This window comes from Leptopilina boulardi, unplaced genomic scaffold (genome assembly GCF_019393585.1).
Source record: "Leptopilina boulardi isolate dan_hultmark-lab unplaced genomic scaffold, ZJU_Lbou_2.1 LbouV2_337, whole genome shotgun sequence".
Classification (NCBI taxonomy): Eukaryota; Metazoa; Arthropoda; class Insecta; order Hymenoptera; family Figitidae; genus Leptopilina; species Leptopilina boulardi.
In genome coordinates, this window is record NW_026137904.1 from 467,192 (window position 1) to 491,512 (window position 24,321).

Sequence of the window (24,321 nt, forward strand, 5' to 3'; positions counted from 1 at the left end):
GAGCCAAAATTTTCTCTTTTCTTTAATTCAAAGTATTTTTTTCAATGAATTTTATAAAATTACACTGAAAAAAAAATTTATTTGATTCAAATAATCGAATTACTTGACTATTTTTAAATAAATATTTATTTTTATTAAATAATTATTATTTAAATCGAATAAATAGTATTTGTTCTAAATACAGAAATTATTGTTTCAGATACAAAAATTCTTTGGTTCAAATACAATTTATTTAATTTAACTAAAAATTATTTGGTTCAAATACAATTTATTTAATTCAAATAAAAATTATTTGGTTCAAATACAATTTATTTAATTCAACTAAAAATTATTTGGTTCAATTAAAAATTTATTTGATAATAGTTATGTAATAGTTAAGATTAATTAAATAAATTATTTTTTCCAGTACACGTTTGAAAAGTATTGTTACCGAGAATTTTGAAAATATGACACTTCAGAGAAAATCTGATATATATATATAGTGTTATAAAATGTTTTATCTACTTTTTTTTATGTTTATTCATAAAACTATTACTTTCTTACTTAATACCATGTAAATATAAAATACCGAATTATTAATTGCAACCTTGTACGTAATAAACCAGCAAATATGCAAATAGGTATAATAAATACATAATAAATTTATTAATACGCAATAAGGTAAAGACAATAAAAACAATATGGATAAACACACATTACATAAAAAAAATAAATAAACAAATTAATACACGGGTGAAATATATATATATATATATATTATAATAAAATGAACAATAGATGCATTAAATAAATATAAAATAAATGCAAAAATAAATAAAGGCATTAATAAACAATAGAGACATAAATAAACAATAAATCTCAAAAAAAAAAAAAATAATAAAGCAATACATCAATAATAAATAATAAACAGGATTTTAAAAAAAAGACAGTTACAAATATAAAGAAATGAATAAATAAAATGAATATATAAATAAACAATGAATTTCGTAAATAAACAATTGTGGTTATAAAGCAAATATAGATATTAAATAATTCAAAGTCTGATATTTCGCAGCTAATGGAAGTTTGCAATCGAATGGAGATATTATAAAAGAAGTAATAACAGATTATTATTGAAATTTAATCATGCAATTAGGATATTGAGTGCATTAACTTATTTCCCCTAGAATTATTATTATTATTATTATTAATAGAATTCTCATAAAATTATAACTTTTTTTTTTCTCTTCATATATTTGTATATATATGATTTCATATACGATATAATATGTCATCATTAGATTTCTCTCTATCCACAAAAAATGAAAGTCGATGGTACTTGCTTTGCAAAATCGAGGGGGTTGTAATATATGTATGTGGAGCAATTGATTATTTATTGATCTCGCAACATTCCATAGAAAAGCAAAAAAAAAGAAAAAAAAAGTTACAATTTTATTTATTAAAATGGAAATATTTTCAAATAGAAAATTTTGTATTCAACTATTTTTGTATTCTTATATATATATAAGTCAAACATTTGAGATATTTTCTTATCAAATATACTTCAATAAAGTATGGAATTTTATTTGGAGAAAAAATACCAAGGTAAAAAAGATACTAATTACTAATTTAAAAAAAATTACTAATTTCAAATTTATTTTCTACAATCTATTATTTGTTTAAAATTTTAATTTTTGAAATTATTTTTCCAATATTATGCCGCAAAGTAATATGTCCGTGACTAATCATTGATATTTCGTATTTATATTCAACTTTGAGTGGGCTTTTGTCTTTTAACATTTAAATTTAAAATGCAAGGAGACGAAGAATATATATTTCGTATAAAGCAATTGAATTCTTATATATAAATATATTGTATATATATAAATACTGTATAGAAAAATCTCGAGTCGCGAAACATCACAAGTAAATCCTTCTTCATTTAAATTATTGCCTGTTTGAAAATTGACGTTATCTGGGAAGTATAGTATTACCGCAATGCAAGCATAATAACGAAAGAGAATTGCTATTTCATCAATTGAATTTTTATTAGTGATATTTTTTCCTCACTTGAATACACATATATAATATATATATATGTATATGTTTGGCTCCGATCGCCAGGTATCAATTTAAATGAAAAATAGTTAGCGGGTCAAAAGGGAAAGTTGAACCCTCACAACTATCTGCAATAAGATTAACCCACAGTACTATGTGTGACCTCTCACGCAAGTCAAAGGCCAAAAAAATTTGCGCGACTTTAAAATAAAAAACAAACAAATATTCATAAACAAGGCTATTATTAATATAAGGAGCATAGCTAATATATATATATATATATATATATATATATATGTCATGAAATATCAGACGATGTCTTATACTACTTATTTTTATTGTTTTGTTAATTTTATGCAATATTTGACAAATGTCATATTTCTGATATTTAACCAGGAATGTTTTTTTAATTTTCAAATGATTTTTACTATTCATTGTTTTTTTTAAGTTTTGATATTCGTGTCATCCATACTTTGTACCATACATTCTCTTTATCAACCATACTTTTTAACCTTCAATATTTTTATCCTCCATACTTTGTACCATTCATACTTTGTATCATCCATTAATTTGTACTATCCATACATTGTACCATCCATATTTTGTACCATCCATACTTAGTACCATCCATAATTTTTATAAACCATACTTTGTACTAACCATACTTTGTACCATTCATACTTTGTACCATCTATACTTTTGTACCATCCATACTTTGTACCATCCATACTTTATACCCTTCATACTTTGTACCATCCATATTTTTTACCATCCATACTTTTTATAAACCATACTTTGTACCAACCATACTTTGTACCATTCATACTTTGTACCATCCATACTTTGTACCATCCATACTTTTTATAAACCATACTTTCTACCATCAATACTTTGAATCAGCCATATTTTTTACCATCAATACTTTGTATTAGCCATACTTTGTACCATCAATAATTTGTATCAACCATATTTTGTACCATCCATACTTTGTACCAGCTGTACTTTTGTAGCATCCATACTTTGTACCATTTATACTTTGTACCATCCATACTTAGTACCATCCCTACTTTTTATAAACCATACTTTGTACTATCAATACTTTGTATTAACCATACTTTGTACCATCCATAATTTGTATCAACCATATTTTGTACCATCAATACTTTGTATCAACCATGCTTTGTACCATTCATAATTTGTATCAACTATAATTTGTACTATCAATACTTTGTATCAACCATACTTTGTACCATCCATAATTTGTATCAACCATATTTTGTACCATCAATACTTTGTATCAACCATACTTTGTACCATCCATACTTTTTATAAACCATACTTTGTACCATCAATACTTTGTATCAACCATACTTTGTACTATCCATACTATGTACCATTCATACTTAGTACCATCCATATTTTACCATCAATACTTTTTATAAACCATACTTTGTACCATCCATACTTTTTATAAACCATATTTTGTACCATCCATACTTTTTATAAACCATACTTTGTAACATCAATACTTTGTACTATCCATACTTTGTACCATCCATTCTTTTTAATATCTTCAATATTCGTACCATCCATACTTTTTAATTTTAATATTTCTGTCATCCATACTTCGTACCCAACCGTAATTTTAATCATCTATCTTTTTTACCCATCTTCTCCCATCCATACTCTCTTTTTTTTGAACCTTAAATAATTCTCTTGACTTTTAAAAATGTTGTGCAATGTCAAAAATAAAATTTTTGAATCTAAAAAAAAATATTTGTATATTTTTATTGAAAATAATTATTTTTTTTTATAATCTTCCCTGAGAGCTTATTAATTTGGAATATAATTTCTTGAGCGATTATAACAAAAGTTATAATTCAAAGGATTCGATTTCAAAGTTTAGTCATGATAATTCAAATATTAGAATATGGAAGCAATCCCACGGTTTATCAGTCTTATCGGAGGAATACATTTCCATGTATATGGATTTGAATCTACATATTTGAATCCGAAAATATTGATTCAGTGTGTTCCATATAGCGAGAACGATGTATTCAACTTTTGACTATATATATATATTTCGTTTATATACTTTCGATTCGGCTTTTTAAGATCGACTTTGACGCAATTGAAGGAATAATTATTAATTATACTTCCATTTACTTAAAGACTGGTTACAATATTTTTTATATGTACATATATATGTGTATACTGAAAATTTAGTACAGTGAAATGTATTTTAAATATTGATCAATTCGAAATATTGCAAGTTAACAAAATGCCTTACATACTAAAAAATTTGCCTTTTTTTTTTTAATTCTAATTTGCATACAACAGACTCTATTCTTATTTCTCCAGACAAAAACTGATTTGCATATTTTATTCAGTCACTTTTAACACCTCCTCGGAGTGGTAAAGCTTTTTTAATTTATTATTTTAGACAATTTCTTTTTTTTCATGCAAAATAATTCACGTCGTGTACTACGCGCAAGATGAAAAGGAAAAGAACAAAATTTTGCAGAATATTTTTTTTCAATTCCCTTTTTTATTATTTAATTATTTAATAATTAATTAGTATTTATTAATAACTATATAATTTTTATTATTTTATAAATTTTTTCGACAGAAATTTTTTTCAAAATTCCAAATTTAGGTGGTTTGTTTTTTTTTTTCAAACGAGAAACTGGTTTAAAATTTTGCAATAAACATTCGCCCTAATAAATTATTAAAACAGGTTTTCGTTTTGCAAGCATTAATATCTACTTTTTCAATCATATTGGCATACCAAATTTTTGAGTGTTTACGTTACATATATATATATATATATATATATATATATATATATATATATATATATATATATATATATATATATATATTTCAAACAAAATATTTTAAAAGTAAAAATATTAAATCAACCGGTTTTCAAATATTGCCTGAAGTGAATAATTTTCAAAATAATACTCAATTTAATAAATTAAATTACGTTTTGCGTGAACAGTTTTATTATATATGTAACTTTTAGAAAACCACAAAATTCCATTATAATTTCATTAAATAAGTTTAAAGGGGAAATTATGTAGACATAGAACCTCATTGAATTCAAATTGATATGATTTATTGATTGTAAAACAAACTTATCACCGTACAATCAAATTATCATCAAAATCTTTTTTTATTCTTTTTTTTTTTTTTTTTTTTAAATTATCTCTTGGAATTACGATCATTCCTGCGTAAAATTATATCATTTTATGTTATATTAATATCTTGAATAACACTCAAAATCTATAAATTACACAATTATTATTACAGCCGTTATTCTGAAAGCACCAATTTTGTAATTAAAATTTGGATCATAACATATACATCACTAATGGAATTAGATGAAAATTTTGAAATTCCACAAAAATTTTCACACAATTTTATTACATTTATAATGCATAAAAAATGGTAAATAAGAAAATTATAATAAAAAAAAGAGATAGCTGACAAGATCAAGTATAAAATATAAATGAAAATAATAATATTATAAGGGAAAATAAACAAATATGACAATAAACGATTTATTGTTGAGGATAAATAATAAAAAAAAAAATGCTTTTAAGACCGGTTTTTATGATTGAAGTTGGTCTATATATGTATACCTCACGTAAAGAAAAACTTATTTGTTATTCTCCTCCTCCACTAACCAATAATATATGTTCTTATATTTAATTGACAAACAAAAGATGAAAATATTGCAAATTATTTTTTTATAAAATATTTAAAAAAAATTATTTATTTTACAAAAAAAAAATGTTTATAGATTAAAGAGGAATTTGAGTTTTAGGAGAAAAAACCGTTGAGTCATTATCGTTTTTTAAGTAGAGAAAAATATTTCTGGTCAGACAAAATTAAAAACCTTTTAGTGAAAAATGTTGACGAGAAAAACGAAAATAGTTTTCAAAGTGGAAAAAGTAAGACAAATTATTTTTTAAGTGGAAAAAACTTTTTTTGAGTCAGACAAAAAAAAATTTTTTAGGTAGAAAGAATTATTGGCTCTAGAAAAAAATTATCTATTAGTAAAAAAAAATTGTAGAGTCGGAAAAGAATAGTATTTTCAGTAGTATAAGTCATACAGTCAGACAAATAATTTGTTAAGTGAAAAATTTTCATATTTTAAGTGCAAAAAAAACTTTTATTGTCAGACAAAAATCATGTTTTTGCTATTAAAAATAAATTGTTGAGTCACAAAAAAAATTATTTCTCAAGTAGAAAAAAATTGAAGAGTCAGACAAGAATTTTTGTTTAAGTAGAAAAAGTCAGAAAAGTCAGACAACTCACTTTCCAAGTGGAAAATATTTTCCTTGTCATACAAAAATTCCTTTTTTGAGTTAGAAAAAAAATTATCTATCGAGTAGAAAAATATTAAAAAGTCAGACAAGAATTTTTGTTTAAGTAGAAAATATTTTCTTTGTCAGACAAAAAATTCTTTTTTACTTAGGAAATGTTGTTGAGTCAAAAAAAAATTATTTCTCCAGTAGAAAAAAATTGTAGAGTCAGACAAGAATATTCTTTTAAGTAGAAAATATTTTCTTTGTCAGACAAAAAATTCTTTTTTACTTAGGAAATGTTGTTGAGTCAAAAAAAAAATTATTTTTCAAGTAGAAAAAAATTGCAGAGTAAGACAAGAATTTTTGTTTAAGTAGAAAAAGTCAGAAAAGTCAGACAACTCACTTTCCAAGTGGAAAATATTTTCCTTGTCAGAAAAAAATTCCTTTTTTGAGTTAGAAAAAAAATTATCTATCTAGTAGAAAAATATTTAAAAGTCAGACAAGATTATTGTTTTAAGTAGAAAATATTTTCTTTGTCAGACAAAAAATTCTTTTTTACTTGGGAAATGTTGTTGAGTAAAAAAAAAATTATTTCTCAAGTAGAAAAAAATTGTAGAGTCAGACAAGAATCTTTGTTTAAGTAGAAAAAGTCAGAAAAGTCAGACAACTCACTTTCCAAGTGGAAAATATTTTCCTTGTCAGAAAAAAATTCCTTTTTTGAGTTAGAAAAAAAATTATCTATCGAGTTTGAGAAATATTAAAAAGTCAGATAAGAATATTCTTTTAAGTAGAAAATATTTTCTTTGGCAGAAAAAAAATTCTTTTTTACTTAGGAAATGTTGTTGAGTCAAAAAAAAATTATTTCTCAAGTAGAAAAAAAATTGTAGAGTCAGACAAGAATTTTTGTTTAAGTAGAAAAAGTCATAAAAGTCAAGACAAGTCATTTTCCAAGTGAAAAATCCTTTTTTTTGTCAGACCGAAAATACCTAAATAAAAATTTTCTCTTTCGTAAGAAATTTCGAAAACCTTGTCAGAAACAAAACGATTGATTATCATAATAATAATACAAATTTAATTATAGTGATGAGTATTAATTAATTAATGAAATGTAATTATTTGTTCATTTGTCATTAGATTGATTTCATTGTCTAATGACATCCTGTATTATAAATATACATATATATAGATATTGAAATTTGTCATCACTGTTTCATAATTAAGCAGAGAAAATATAATCGCGATTCTATGAATTACTGGCATAGACATATAACTCAGGTGTTTATTGCTGGAGGAAGAGAAAGTTTTCGCGCGACTCTTACCTTGTTATTATTTAACTATATATATTCTTGACCCGAACTCGTCAAAGTCAAATAATTTCTGATAAGATAAAATGTATAATCTCATTTCACGTAATAATGGAAATGTAGTCGGTAATAAATTTTTCTTAATAAAAAAAATTAAACTCTGGGTCAATGATCCATATATATAATTTATAAATGATCGGCAAAATTTTAATGAGAAATTTTTGAAACAAGTAAATGCAACAACTATATTCTAAAATGAGACGCAAATCCAATGAACCGAATAGAATTATACTGAGAAATTTAATGTTTCATTACGTTCACGACTATTTGAAGGCGTAAGAAAAATTTTCCACCCACTGGAAATATATAAATATATATGTTTAATATTTCGTATATTGTCACAACGTCGATAAAATTGAAATTTAATATCCATATAAAGTGACATATACTAGATTGTGTATTATATATATATTATTGCAGGCAATATTTTTTGTAAAAGCGAAAAATTTCGTTGAAATTGGAAAATAATTTTTTTTTTATATTTAAAACTTTTTGGCTTGACTTTGGTTGCAATGTCAACACGTTTACTTTCAACAATTTCACGCTTGACCGTCATGTTTAAATGTCACTTGTGTTCTACGCATTTAGAAACCGAAAAAATATTAAAAGACACCTTTTACGTTTTGATTTGATTTTACTAATTTCTTATCGGTGGGTTTTTATCCTATAAGAAATTTAATAAAACCAGTAAAATCGTTTTTCTAGTGGATCAACTTAAATATTTAATTGAAAATTATTTTTACTATTATTTCGTTTTTGCACGTGTGACAAATATTTTTCATTGCCACGTTCAATAAAGTTGTAAATTTTATTTTTATAATTTGAAAAGTGGATCTTGACTTGAAAAACTAGAAATGTAAGTTTAATGGAATTATAAAATTTGTAATTTAAAAATTTAGATATTTTAACGATGATACAAATGATTAGAGAAAAAAAAATGTTTTAATTTTTGAAAAAAAAAATAGAATATCATAGAAGAAAATTGTTACGCTATAAAAATTTCCTTTTTCCTTTAGGCGAATAGTGGAAAATGTGAGGAATATTATATTCTGACAGCCTTGACGTGAGAAACTCGAGCCGAGGAGAAAAATCGAGATTGAATTCTCTCGGCTAGAATTGCCAGTACTTTCTTGAAAAATTGAACGACTTCTCATTTACTGTGACTTAAAATTTTATTGAATATTGTTGGAATTTTTTTTTTTATTTTGCATTGTTAAAGTTTCTTCAACTATTTTCAGAGAAAAAAAAATATTGAGATACGATGATATGAAAACAGAATTTAAAGTATTTTCTTTTAAATAAAGAATTTTTTTTATATAACAAATTAAATTATTAAAATAATTTTTTTAAAATTAAATTAAACAAAAAATGAAATTAAAATTTTCAAAATAAAAATAAAATATAGAATTTTTAAAAGTACTGGAAATAAATCTATTACTAATTGACAAAAAAGAAAAAAAAATTTGTGTAGTAGAAATTTAAGTAGAATTAAATAGAAATTTTAAGTAGAAAATATTGATTTTGTAAGACGAAAATTGGTAATTAAGTAGAAAAAAAATCGTTGCGTCAGACGCAAGAAAAAAAAACTAGTTTCGAGAGACAAGGAATTTCCTGTCAGTAGAAAAAAAATTAATGAGTCAGACAAGAATTACTTTTTAAGTAGAAAAAAGTCGTAGAGTCAGACAAGTCATTGTTTAAATACAGAAAATATTTTTATCTGACTCGAAAACTTATTCCACTTAATGCTATACATAATAGTAGGACTAAAAATTCGTTTTCTACTTAAAAAGAGAAATTTTGTCTGACAACTTACAGTTTTTTCTACTTAATCTTTTTCATTTATTTGACAAAACTATTTTTGTACCAAAAAAATTGATTTTTCGTTTAACAAATTTTCTTCACTAAAAGAAGTTTTAAGAAACTTTTTTTTCACTAGAAAAAGCAGTCAGAAAAAATCTGTTTTTAATAGAAAAAATTATCGTTTAGAAAAATTTTTTTATCACTAAACAAAATCAAAAAATTATTCAAAAATGCATAAAAAAAGTAGTTTTGTATGCCAAAATCTATTATTGAGGTTCCACTGTATAAAAATGTTTTAATAACGTATAATATGATAAAGTTCATCAATAACTTTTATTTATTTCAAATGTCTCAAAAGAGTCATTTTGCAGAATAAATCATCAGTTGAAATGAATTTTTTTTTCTTTTTTTTTTCGTCAATCCATAATTCGAATAAATAATTAATATAATGAGACATGTATAATAACGAATGATAATCAAGTAAACGTGGGAAATAGTTTACGATTGCGGGCAAATAATATACAAATCCTGAACTCTATATCGATGACGAAGACGAAGTATACGATTAACTCGTAAGGAGTGTGGGTCTCTCATGCAGCGAAAGTGCAGGTATATATTGCAGGTGATAGTCTCAATGCAGTCTCAGTGTAAAATCCCGCAGACTAGCATGAGCATCCCACAGGTGAGCTCTCGTCGTTTTTTTTGAGAGGATGTTTAATTACAATTTCGCGATGGATGAGGGGGAAAAAAGGATGGAAGCGATAAAAAAAACGCGCGAGAAACAAAATCATTGAAAAATCAAAAAAAACCTTTGAAATTCTCTAAAATTTTGAGGACCGAAAATTTTTTTTTTCTTTATTAAATAAACTTAAAATATTGTCATCGAATTGTGCCATCGAAATTACAGTGCAAGTGTTAATTAATTTTTGAAAAAATTAAAATATGTAAAATCACTTTTAAGTGAAAAAAAATTAAAAACCATACAAATAATTTTTGGAAAAAAAAACAGTGATTCGCGTTTGAAAAATAGAAAAATTAAAAAAGGAAAAACAGTAGAAATTGAAAAAACGATTAAAAAAAATTTAATGTAAATAACAATAAAATGAGAAACAAATATTATAATAAAAATTAATTTTTTTTTGTGAAATTCAGAGAATTTTCTTTTAGTGATATAAGATATAATTTTCTTCTAAGATTTAATTACATTGTGATTTTAGATATATATATATATTTCGTTTGATAAGAGAAAAAAGTGAATTGTTCTTTTTTTTTTTTTTGTTTTTCATTGTATTAGTAGTGTTAAAAAAAAAAAGTCATAAGTGATTTGTTAGGAAATGTGCGATTGTCCAGTATTTAATGGTGTCATAAAAATTGTTATTAAATTCGAAAGTACTTTTGCACTGTAATTTCAGATACTTATTTCGTGATTAGTGGTCTCTCTCACCTGACTCGTTTTTTTTAACCAACGTTTATCAAAAGAAAGTATAACAATAGATAAAATAAGTCAAAATTTTCCTATTAAAAAGTAATTTTTTTTCTCATTATTATTATTATGAATATTAATATTATTATTATTATTATTATTATTATTAAAATTATTACTATTATAAATAAATAAATATTAAAACAATAATTATTACTATTCAATTTTTAGTAAAAGAAATGCGTGATTTAAAAATAATTTTTCCTTTTTTTACGGGTAAAAATAAGTTAATTTAGTAAAATAATTATTTGCAATAAATATAAAAAAAAAACAATGTTAAATTTTTAATTTCAAAATCATTTTTTGGAAATGTAATAAAATTTTTATCTAAATGGATATTGATTTTAAAAAAAATATATGTATATTTATTAACAAAATATTCAATTATCCTAAGATTAATAAATTTTTTATTTCATACAAATAAATTATTAGGCTAAGAGAGAAAAATATTTTTTTTTCAAATATAAAAGCTAGAAAAAAATTTCTGTAAGTGTAAAACTAAATTCTTTTTTTAATAATAAATAAGAATTAATAATTAATAAATAATAATAATAATAATAATAATAATAATAATAATAATAATAATATAAATATATTTGTCTCAGTGCCTAATAAATTTTTATCAGTTGCAAATAAAAAATTTTAATTAAGGCCATGTTCAAGTCGTGTCAGCTGTTCCATTGAAACTTCAAAGGAACAGCTGACTCGACTTGGACCTGGCCTTAAGTGCACAAATAAAATTTTAAATTAGCACAAATAAAATTATATTTAGCGCAAATAAAATATATTTTAAATATTCATTTGTCTCTGAGATAAATATATAATTTTTTTGATCACGCCCCATTCTAATTCGTTAAAAATATTAATTTAGAAATATAGACTTTGTACTATCAATATTTTATTTATGTTTTCTTTTCTAAAAATAAAAAAATTAATTTTTTTTTCATAAATAATTAAATTTATAAAGAAATAATTAAAAAAAAATTGTTTCACAGAGAGTCGTCTTATTGGTGCTGTTAGCTACAGCGGTGGTGGCCACTGAAGTAAAAAAGGTCGATGACCTCAAAAATAAAAGAGGTTTGGATCATGGACTAGGTGATTTGGGTGGTCTTGGTGACATTGGCGGTCACGGTGACATTGGACTTGGTGGTTTAGGCGTTGGAGGTGGAATTGGAATTGGAGGAGGAATTGGAGGTGGAATTGGAGGAGGAATTGGAGGAGGAATTGGCGGTGGTGATGGTGGACGTATTTCAGGAATTACAATTCATCGTGAAGTTCCTGTACCAGTACCAGCACCATATACAGTAGAACGACAAATTCCTGTACCCTATCCAGTTCATGTTAAAGTACCTGTCGATAATCCAGTACCATATCATGTACCAAAACCATATGCCGTTCATGTTGAGAAAAAAGTACCCGTCAAAGTACCCGTCAAAATACCAGTTCATATTGAAAAAGAAATTCCCGTACCCGTCAAAGTTCCCTATATTGTCAAGGAATCGTATCCAGTTTATGTGAAAGCTCACGATCATCATCATGAATTAAATAGTGGATTGGGTGGATTAGGTGGTTTGTCAAGCTGGGGTGGTCATCATGATTTGGGACATCTTCATCTTGATGATTTACATCATTGAATACCCTTGCCAGGGACGTGCGCATTATTCATTAATTATTATTTGTAAATAATGACAAAAAAAAAAAAAAAGAACGAAACATTTGTACCATTTGAATGTATAAAGAATATTTACGTTTACGTATATAAATAAGCTGTGCGTATAAATTGTCAGACTGTATGCTGTATAAGTAAATTATTAATATTACTTTTTTTTTTGACGAGATTTTTTTTTTTCTAATAAAGTTGCAGTCCTTGTCCTTTTTTTCGATTATATGGTAAATCTCCTTTCTTTTTTCCTTTGTTTTCTGAATTTTCTTTATTCTTCCATGATTTACTTTTTTTTGGATTTGAGAAAATTTTGTAAGAATTGGTTTTTGGTAAAAGTGTCTTATGTCAAATATTAACTTGTTAGTGATGCAAGACCTGTTAATTTGGCTTAAATGTAGAATACACTTGAAAATACTAAGTAGCTAAGACGCCGAAGAGAACTGTTAAGATATATAAGCAGATTAACGTCAAAGGAAATGTGTTTAGTAAGGTTCAGAGGTCAAAAGGACTAAAGGAGGGGGCGTTTGCATCTCAGTTTAATGTTGTCACTTTAATTATCAGTTTCCGTCAACATTTCAAGTTTTACTGTCGTAATTTTCTGGACTAGAATTTAAAATTTACGAATTTAGAAACATTTTTTTTTTTAGAAAAAAATCTCAATTTTTTTTTTCCGCTATTAATTACGCAATTTTTATTTCAGTTTCATCACTATTTTTGTTTGTCCGTCCTTATTTATTTTTTTTTTATTATTTCTTTCTCAAACTATCTTTGCGCTTAAGCCCATCTATCCACCCTTTTAGTAGATAAACATCGGGATCAACGTAATACCGCAGCAAAGGAAGCACACGCAATCTCGTGGAGGCAATTTTACTCTTTACGAGCAAACATAAAGAAACTTCTGCACTTTTTTTTCTCTTTTTTTTGCTCAAGAGAAAAATTCAAGTAGATTAAAAATTCTACCGAGTATTCTATTTACAACGAAAAAAAAAAAAAATCTGTCACGAGTATTGGTAAATAAATTTTAAATTCAAATATACATTTTAACCTTCTTTTTCGAATTTGGGTTAAGAGACAACAAAAAGAAAAATGCAAAAAAAAAATTACTACATAAGCAAATAATTCACAATTTGCACCTGAAAGCATGTGAGGTTTTTTTTTTATCTAACACACACACTTATGGACAACGAAAAGCTTTCAGAAGGTTTCGAATAATATATTTTTGTGTCCCTTTTTGGAAATTTCAACATCAAATCTAAAAAAAAATTTCGAAATTCTGAGAAAAAGTTCTCGAATATTAAATTAAAAATTTAGTAATATATTTAATTATATTTATATATTTAATTTATAATGAAAATTAAAAATTAAAATTATACCATAATAAGAAATTAAAATTGAGGAATGTTAAATTTAATCAAAAATTTGCTTTTATAGAGTAAAATATACGAGGAATAAATTATGTCGTTTAAATCACTAAAATCAGCATTTAGTGATTTATACATCTATATGACAGCACTGTATATATATATATGTAGAAAGAGAGAATTTCTCGAATACCGGAACTTTTGCAACGCGCGGATTGACTGAAACATGTATGCCTAGTCGATTTTACAGGAATTAATTAGTCATGCTGAACTGACTGCAAAATAATGAAAAAAAAAACAAAATGCAAAAAAAAAAGTTTGGCATGTTAATTGCTGTTGCATAAATTCTTCTACTTTGATTAACAAATTATTTATAATCAATGATACAACAAAAGCCTTGTTGTACATTAAAAATTTCATTTAAAAAAAAAACGCGCTAGATTTTTTTTTTTTTAAATCAAAGTTTCAAGAATTTATTTATTAATTTTACAACTAAATACTAAAGCAAATTTTTTTTTATTTTGTTCAATTATTAAATAATAATAATAATAATAATAATAATAATAATAATAATAATAATAATAATAGAAATAATCAAAATAAATGTTAAAAAATAATATAAAAATGACAAGGATATTATTTTGAGGTGAGAATATTTCCTTTGCGTGTTTCGATTTTCCGCGTTATTAAAAAGAAATGGAGAAATGTTCGCTCAATGTAATTCTCTCAAACGGACAGAGAGGTCATCGTTTTCCCTCTTTTCCCCCTCTCCTCCCCCCTTAATACAACCCCGTCAAAATAGGTAACCTGTGTGTAATGAAATACCATCCCACGAAATGGTTCCTGTCCAATCGTAACAGTTCCTAGTCGATACACATTTCAATATATCGACCACATGGCATGTACACACTGCACATCGCGAAATATATATATATATCCCTTCAGAACCAGGAAAAGCAATATGCCTGTTAATACCACAAATAGTCTAGATTGATACATCCTGAAGTATGTATGTATATTCAGTTCAATATTATTCCCCCCCCCCTTATATATATATATAAAATCCAACTATTTTGTAAAATTTTCAATCTTACTTCTGCAACGCTAAGCGAATTGTCCTGTAGGTGAATTATTTTTCATTTCTCTTTTTTGAAAATTAATTTTTACTATTTTTTAGGGGGGGGGGAATTGAATTTTCACTTTTGAAATTCTTTATAATCCTCTTAATATTAGAAGATTTTATTGAAGAGTACAGGAGAAAAGGAAAAATTTTGTCTGACTAAAAATGAATTATTCTACTTATACTGAATTTAAACCTTCGTTTTGCTAATGATTCAAAAATTATACTTTACAAATACGTCTGGCCTGAATTACCTTTTTCTACTGAAAAAAAATTTTGGACTAAAAATCACTCTTTCCACTGATACTTAAAGGATACATTCTGTCTTAGAAAAACCGACTTCAGCTACTGATTAGCGCAAATTAAACAAATTTAATACCACTTGACCTAAAATTTCTCTAACTACTGAAAAAGCGTTCAAAGTTTTTTTTTAAATCTTGATTGACTAAAAATAAATTTTAACTGATGAAAGGAATTTAAAGAATTATGTCTGATTAAAATCGACTGTTACTACTTGTTTTATAAAATATACAGAACTATAAATTTGAGTCTGACTCAAACTATCCTTCACTACTGGTAAATAAACTAAAAAATTTAATTGTCTGACGAAAACTGACATTTGCTACTGATTAAAAAATTCCTTAGAAATTCAAATAAAATTAATCAGCATGTCTCTATTATTTCCTAACCTTAAAACAACACGTAATACCTTCAAACAAACCAACCAATTGAACCTAACTTGCAGTAGACTAAGAATAATCAATTTTATTCCATTTCTTTGAATAGAATGTTTTCCTGGAAAATGAAAAAATTCCTTTCAAATTCAAATAAAATTAATCAGCATGTCTCTATTATTTTCTAACCTTTTGTACCTTTAAAATACCTTCAAAAAAACCTACCAAATGAACCTAAATTGCAGTAGACTAAGAATAATCAATTTTATTCCATTTTTTTGAATAGAATGTTTTCCTGGAAAATGAAAAAATTCCTTAAAAATTCAAATAAAATTAATCAGCATGTCTCTATTATTTTTTTTACCTTAAAACAACACGTAATACCTTCAAAAAAACCTACCAAATGAACCTAAATTGCAGTAGACTAAGAATAATCAATTTTATTCCATTTTTTTGAATAGAATGTTTTCCTGGAAAATGAAAAAATTCCTTACAAATTCAATTAAAATTATTTAGCATGTCCCGATTTTTTTTTACCTTTTGTACCTTTAAAATACCTTCAAAAAAACCTACTAATTGAACCTAAATTGCAGTAGACTAAGAATAATCAATTTTATTCCATTTTTTTGAATAGAATGTTTTCCTGGAAAATGAAAAAATTCCTTAAAAATTCAAATAAAATTAATCAGCATGTCTCTATTATTTTTTTTACCTTAAAACAACACGTAATACCTTCAAAAAAACCTACCAATTGAACCTAAATTGCAGTAGACTAAGAATAATCAATTTTATTTTATTTTTTTGAATAGAATGTTTTCCTGGAAAATGAAAAAATTCCTTAAAAATTTAATTAAAATTAATTAGCATGTCTCTATTATTTTTTTACCTTAAAACAACACGTAATACCTTTAAAAAAACCTACCAATTGAACTTAAATTGCAATAGAATAAGAATAATAATCAATTTTTTTCACTTTTTTAAGATAGAATGTTTTCCTGGAAAATGAAATGTTTTCCTGATAAAATCCCTTACAAAGTCAAATAAAATTAAATAGCATGTCTCTATTATTTTTTTACCTTAAAACAAAACGTATTACCTTCATGAAAACCTACCAATTGAACTTTAATTGCAATATGTATGTAATGTTTATTATAAAGAAATTTTAAAGGAACTAATTGCGAAATTTGGAAACACAATTATACAACTTTGGCAAAAAATGAGAAAAATAATTTTCAAAATGTCACACAAATTTGACACGTCATAACATTACAATTCAAAAAACACGTGAAATCAGTAAACACGAACTTCAAGTTAGGACAGAAGGACAGACCAACCATTTTATTAGTATATAATTATTATTTCCAATTTTATCGAAAAAATTGGTCATTTTTCGAATTTATATTTCCAAAAATGATTTTATCGAAAAAATTGATTATTGATTGATAAATATATTTTAACTTTTGTCTAAAAGAAAAAAGAAGTATTTTCTCATCATACAAATCATATCGAGTTTGAAAGTTTACAAAGAATTTCTTTTTCACTCAACATATCTTTGTAAACTATGATGAAGGAAAGAATTTCGATTTTCAGTTGTTAACTTACTAAAGCCATAAGTTAGAAATAACGCACAGTATTTCTGTTATATATATATATATATATATAGTGAGAGAGAAAATAAGAGAGAGGAGGAGGGGGGGGAAGAAGTGCTGTCAACGATGTCACTTCTAGAGAAAGTTATTTGACTCCGTTGGCCAATAGAAGTTTTACAAGGATCCTTGGACAACCACCTCGATCGTCCATTTCCTCTATTTCCGGTACATATATCGGCTTCCTGTAAAATCACTTTGAAAATTGCTTCAATGTGACCAGTAGAGGTAACCGGACAAACTCAGCCAATTTTTCTCATCCAGAAAAAAAACCCCCGATTTATATCACCTATAAAATTTAACAACTAAAATGATTGAATTTATAAATATTATATTTAACATCGAGAAATTAAAAAAGAGATAAAAAAAATTGATAACACAGAAAATTAAAAGGCATTAAAATAAGCTGCAACTATTATTTTAATTTTGCTTATTTTAATACCAAAATGGATTAAAATAAGCAAAATTGGATTTAAATAATAATTTATTTTAATACCTTATAATTTGCTGTGAACAAATTCAATTTGGAAAAAATTCCAACAAAGAATTTTCATTGGAAATCACTAATTTGTGAGAGAAAAATTATGATTTAAGTTAACATCGAAAAAAGAGTAAAAAAAAAAAATAAAATAAAATGCAATTAAAAAAAAAATCCGAAAAAAAAACATTTGAAAGATTGAATTTCACAGTTTCCGAAAAGCGCGAATAGCAATAGAAATTGAAAAGGAAGATAAAGAAGAAAAAAGTCGATGAAAAGACGCTTTTTAGAGGAAAAGCCCGGAGCTTTAAAGCTCGCCAGGATAAATATAAATAAAAGTAAGCGTCCATAACAAGACATTGGAGCTTTTTTTCCCCCTTAAGACTTAAATAGAATTAAGAAGATTAATCCATTTTTAATTCCATTGGATTAACAGTATCGGCTTGTTTGGCAATTTCTATCGCTTATAAAATAAATAATATAAAAAGAATAAAATTTTTATATATTTTTTCAAAATAATCATTATTTTTTATTATCATTATTATTATTATTTTTTTAATATTTATACTTTATATTTATTTATTAACTTGAATCCTATAAAAAAAATAATTCAATTTTTCCAAATGCTAAAAATTTTTTATCAAGAGAAAACGTTATAGCATCGTAAAATAACGAATACTATAGTTTTGTACCTTATATAGAGTAGAAGAGAAATTGGAAAAAAAAGCAAATGATTTTCCAGAGTGCGCAAACGCTAATTCAGTTATACAGAGATGGAAGCAATTGGTAATTGAGCCAGTGACGCGAAACAACGTGCAGTAACCCCACGTGTAAACAATATTATGTACATTTTCGCATCGTCAATTCGTAACTGAATATCCGTTAAGGCGTGATAATACAACTGATTCGACAGTTCGATAATCGTAATTTTTTTTTGTTAATTAAAAATTTAAACATTTACACAAAAAATAATATAACCAAAAAATTTCAAATTAATATTATAAATTGAAATTAAAAAAAAAAAAAAAATTATAGCTCTGAAAAATTAAATAGAAAATTAATTTTGATTTTTTTAATTTACGTTTTTATATTTTTGATTTTAAATGAAGATGAATTATTTCCTTATACACGAGGAGATTATTAATAATAATAATAATAATCGTGGAGAAACAATAGAATGTTATGTATGTTACACATACAAGTCAAAGACTTGTAGATTTCCTCGGGGAACAGTTTGTGAATCAACTTTTTAAACTCTCTATTGGGAGCTTCATTAGAGAGATAACTCGAGCTCGTCCGGATACTGACTCTGGATTCATGAAAACTTAAAACCTAAGTCAATTAGAAAAAATAAAAAAAAAAAAAATTTCACAACGTAACCCTTTTCATTATCTTCTCATATACAATTTCACAGAATGGAAATTTTTTTTTTATTATTATTTTGTAAAAATTATTTTATCCAATAAATTAAATGAAATTTTAACAATTTATAAAAATTCCAAATATTTTTTAACAATCAATTTTAATTACTTTATTTTTGGGGGCGGGGGGGGATAAATAAAAAGCTGAATGAAAAAAAGTTATGAATCATAAAATATCGATAAATATTGTTTATTAGAAGTAATTAAATTTCGAAATTAATATAAATCATCAATGTACGTGAAAGACAGGAAGAGAACGAAAGTTATTTACTGTTTTCTCAAACTTTGATTGAGAATCTTATAGTTGGAGAATTTTCGAAAATTTGAAACTTAGTGGATCAAAGAGATGAATTTGCTGATTACTACACATACACACTAACACAGGAGATAATCCTTTAACGTCAAGGGATCAAATGGAAGCTGACAGCTTTTTGGATCAAAGCATTAAACATGTAGGTATGTTAACAGCCAACAAGTTTCATAATTTTAACGATTTAAATAAACAGTAACTTTAATTTCTGATTTATTAAATTAAAAAAAAAAAGTTTTTTGAAAAACCATAAAAAGTACAGCTCTGGTATAGAATAGTGACAGTATAGTATAATTTAATTACAGTACAGTTCAAGTATAGTACGGTTCTAGTATAATATAGTTATAGTGTACTATTACATTAGAGTATATTTACAGTATAGTAAAATTCCATTATTGTATATTTACAGTACTCTATAGTTATAGTATTGTATAGTCCCAGTATAGTATTGTATAATCCCAGTATAGTATAGTACAGTACCAGTATAGTATCTATAGTTATAGTATAGTATAGTCCCAGTATAGTACAGTTATAGTCAAAGTCATAGTATAATATAGTCACAATATAGTATACTTATAGTATAGTATAGTCACAGTATAGTGTAGTTGTAGTATAGTACAGTCACAGTATAGTATGTTTATAGTATAGTATAGTCACAGTATAGTATATTTATAGTATAGTATAGTCACAGTACAATATAGTTATAGTATAATATAGTGTAGTCATAGTATAGTATAGTCACAGTACAATATAGTTATAGTATAATATAGTATAGTCATAGTATAGTCACAGTATAATATAGTCACTATATAGTATAGTTATAGGATAGTATAGTCATAGTATAGTATATTTATAGTATAGTATAGTCACAGTATAGTCATAGAATAGTATAGTCATAGTATAATATAGTCACAGTATAGTGTAGTTGTAGTATAGTACAGTCACAGTATAGTATAGTCATAGTATAGTATAGTCATAGTATAATATAGTCACAGTATAGTGTAGTTGTAGTATAGTACAGTCACAGTATAGTATAGTCATAGTATAGTATAGTCATAATATAATATAGTCACAGTATAGTGTAGTTGTAGTATAGTACAGTCACAGTATAGTATGTTTATAGTATAGTATAGTCACAGTATAGTATATTTATAGTATAGTATAGTATAGGCACAGTATAGTTATAGTATAGTATTGTATAGTATAGTATAGTACAGTATAGTACAGTATAGTACAGTATAGTACAGTATAGTACAGTATAGTACAGTATAGTACAGTATAGTACAGTATAGTACAGTATAGTACAGTATAGTACAGTATAGTACAGTATAGTACAGTATAGTACAGTATAGTACAGTATAGTACAGTATAGTACAGTATAGTACAGTATAGTACAGTATAGTACAGTATAGTACAGTATAGTACAGTATAGTACAGTATAGTACAGTATAGTACAGTATAGTACAGTATAGTACAGTATAGTACAGTATAGTACAGTATAGTACAGTATAGTACAGTATAGTACAGTATAGTACAGTATAGTACAGTATAGTACAGTATAGTACAGTATAGTACAGTATAGTACAGTATAGTACAGTATAGTACAGTATAGTTATATTATAGTATATTAAAGTTACTCATTTTAATTGTACACATACATACAAATTTCTAAAAAAAATAACAGTGAGAAAACATCGCAACTTTCTGTGGTTCTTCAACTTTTTTTCTAGGGTTCAAATTGCAGTATCTAGACTAATTTTTGCCATATATAGTATATAGAAAACAAAAATAAATTTCAATGTGCTTCTTTTTTGGCAATACTGCCAACCTTGCAATGAGGCATGTACGAAAGTTTTCGTCTCTAAATGTAAGGCACTCATATATTGTTACAACAATACGTCTACCTCTATTCCATTTACTTGCGGTAAATCCCACTAGACATGGTATCATCCAACTCTCTTATATAACGCCTTGATTCTGTCACACACAGAGCTACTCACAAAACTAATATAGTGACTTCTTGTGGTTTCGCACGCTTTTAATTAAAAGAAAAATTCCTTTCATTTATATTGTACAATCTCAAGACTGAGATATTCTTCAACTTTTGCGTATACAGAGGAAGTAAGCTAAAATATGCTTTAAAAAAATTTGCGGATATATATATATTTTCATAGAGAAATTATAATTAATGAAATTGGAAGAATTGAGAGAATTTTGATGATTAAATAAAAATAAAATGTAAATTATTTTTAAATTCACTACTATATATAAGAGTAAAAATTTTACAGGTCTGACTAAAAATGACTTGTACTACTAATAAACAGTAGTTGAAGTCATTGTATGTCTAAAAATTTCTTATGCTACTAGTACAAAAAAAATTTCAAATATTTTCAAAGAAAATTATTTCTACTTTTGTTTTCGAAATGAAAATTTCCTGTCTGGACTAAAACTGACTTATTCTACTGCTTTTGAAAATAAAAAAAACTACTACTACAACAAACATATAAAAATTTGCTTTACTCAAAATGAACCTTTTCACTAATACCTAAATTAAACGAATTTCTAGTAACTAAAACAAGAATTTTTTTCCCAAATTCTTTAGACCAAAAAAAAAAAACTAAAATATAGGAAAAAATGAAAGTTTCTTTTTTTGCAAAAATTCTGTTGCGTTTTCAGTTTGGGCATTAAAAAAAAAGTGTTTACCAGTTTGGTGTGAGTTTAATGGAAGAAAACTAAAGGATAAAATGAAATTATTCTAGCGCTTGCAAATGGACGAAATTTGAATTTTAACACAATAGAATAGCTACCAGGTATGACGCGAGCGCAATAGAGCAGAGAATTTCAGTGCCATTTCTCGATACTACCCTTCAGGGAAGTTCTGTTTACCATGCCATATCTAGTTATTCAGTTATGGTAGAGGTGTTTCTCCTATGTACATATACAACTTTTTCCATAAATGTATTAGTGTCCTTATAACATATATCTATATATAGTTTCTACCAATGTTACTCCAAAATTACTTCAAATATAATCCAATTATGTAAATTTTCATTTTCTAACTAATTTCACACCGATTAAATTATTCATATTCTTTAATTTCCCACATATGATTGAAACTATTTTCGATATTTTCTTTTTATCGCAAAATTATTATTATTACTATCACATACAATTATAATAATAATAAAAATAATAATATTAATAATAATATTAATAATTATTATTATAATAATAATTATTACAATTGTATATAAAAATAATAGTAATATTAATCATTATTATTATAATAATTATAATATTATAATAATAATTATTATAATTGTATATAAAAATAAAAGTAATAATAGTAATTATTATAAAAGATTTAATCGAAAATAATTAATAACTAAATTCTGGTATAAATAAGGTTGAAATTGTGATTTGTAAATAGTACTCGTTATTTATGAAGGTAAAACGTGACGTTTCACGAAGATCAGCGCATAATCGTCAGCAAAGTTATGAGAAACAGGAAAGAAAGCTGAGCGTGATAGTAAAAAAATAAAAAAAAAAAATAGAAAACTTATTCACGATTAAGACAAGCGGATGTCGTTTGTAATAGTTTATTCTGAAACTGTGTATATTTTCTTTCCTCTGCTTTTATTTCTTGTTTCTTTAGTTTTAAGAAAAAAAAAGAAAAAAAATTTTTTTTTTCTTCTTCTTCTATATAAAGAAGAACAGTTAAACAAGACGGTCTTGTCAGTTTTGTTGTGGTTTTCGTGAAATTGCTTTATAATTCCTGATTTATATTTCTGTTTCACCCCCCCCCCCTTCCTCTGTTCCTTTTGTCTGCGTTTTGGTTCGCGTGCATTTGCAAATGACTGCGAGGGCTTTGTTCCTCTTCATTATCAAAACGACGATTCATTAAAACTTTCCTTGCGAGTGTTGAAAATGACTCAATCATTTTCCATATAATTCCAATGGGGAATTTCAATTTATTTCTTAATACACCTTTATTTATTAGGATTAACAATTTACTCTTAAATTTTAATGCGTAAATATTTTTTTTTTTTTTGCAATTTATTTGCGGTAGGCGACAACTTGCCATTGACTATTAAATAATTACTGAGAGATTATTAACAAATTATTGAATATAACTAATTAAAAATTATTAACAAATTATTAACAAATAATTAAATAATTATTAAATAATTACTTAAAAATTATTTAAAAAAATTATCAAATAATTATCGAAAAATTACTAAATAATTGTTTAATAATTTACTAATAATTATCGAACAATTATTGAATAATATTTAATAATGATTAAACAATCATTAAGAAATTATTAAATAAATTATTAAGAGATAAAGAACTATCGAAAAATTATTAAATATTAACTAATCGTGGAATAATTTCATTGAACATTTTAATTGATAAAAAATAATTAATTTTTTTCCCTGTTTAAGGTGACGAAAAAGTAATTTTTTTTTTTTTGAAATATCGTTGTGTTGAGATGGTTTATAATACAGAAGATTGTGAATTTTGCAAATTTACTCAAGTTCTCATAACGAAAATAAGCGGACAACGCGTAATGCATACAGTGTCAGCCGGTTCTGAAAGCAAGAAAATAAATTACTTTCATGATAAGCCAGTATCTCGAGCACGATTT

The 24,321-nt window shown here is 25.2% G+C and overlaps 1 protein-coding gene across 1 annotated transcript; it reads left to right on the plus strand.

The window, feature by feature from the left end:
* The first annotated feature begins 10,059 nt into the window (after positions 1 to 10,059).
* LOC127285649 (uncharacterized) lies at positions 10,060 to 12,886 on the plus strand. Its single transcript, XM_051311771.1, has 2 exons — positions 10,060 to 10,199; positions 11,996 to 12,886. Exons 1-2 carry the CDS (start codon positions 10,110 to 10,112, stop codon positions 12,632 to 12,634), a joined length of 729 nt encoding a protein of 242 aa, XP_051167728.1. The 5' UTR covers positions 10,060 to 10,109; the 3' UTR covers positions 12,635 to 12,886.
* The last annotated feature ends 11,435 nt before the right edge of the window (positions 12,887 to 24,321 follow it).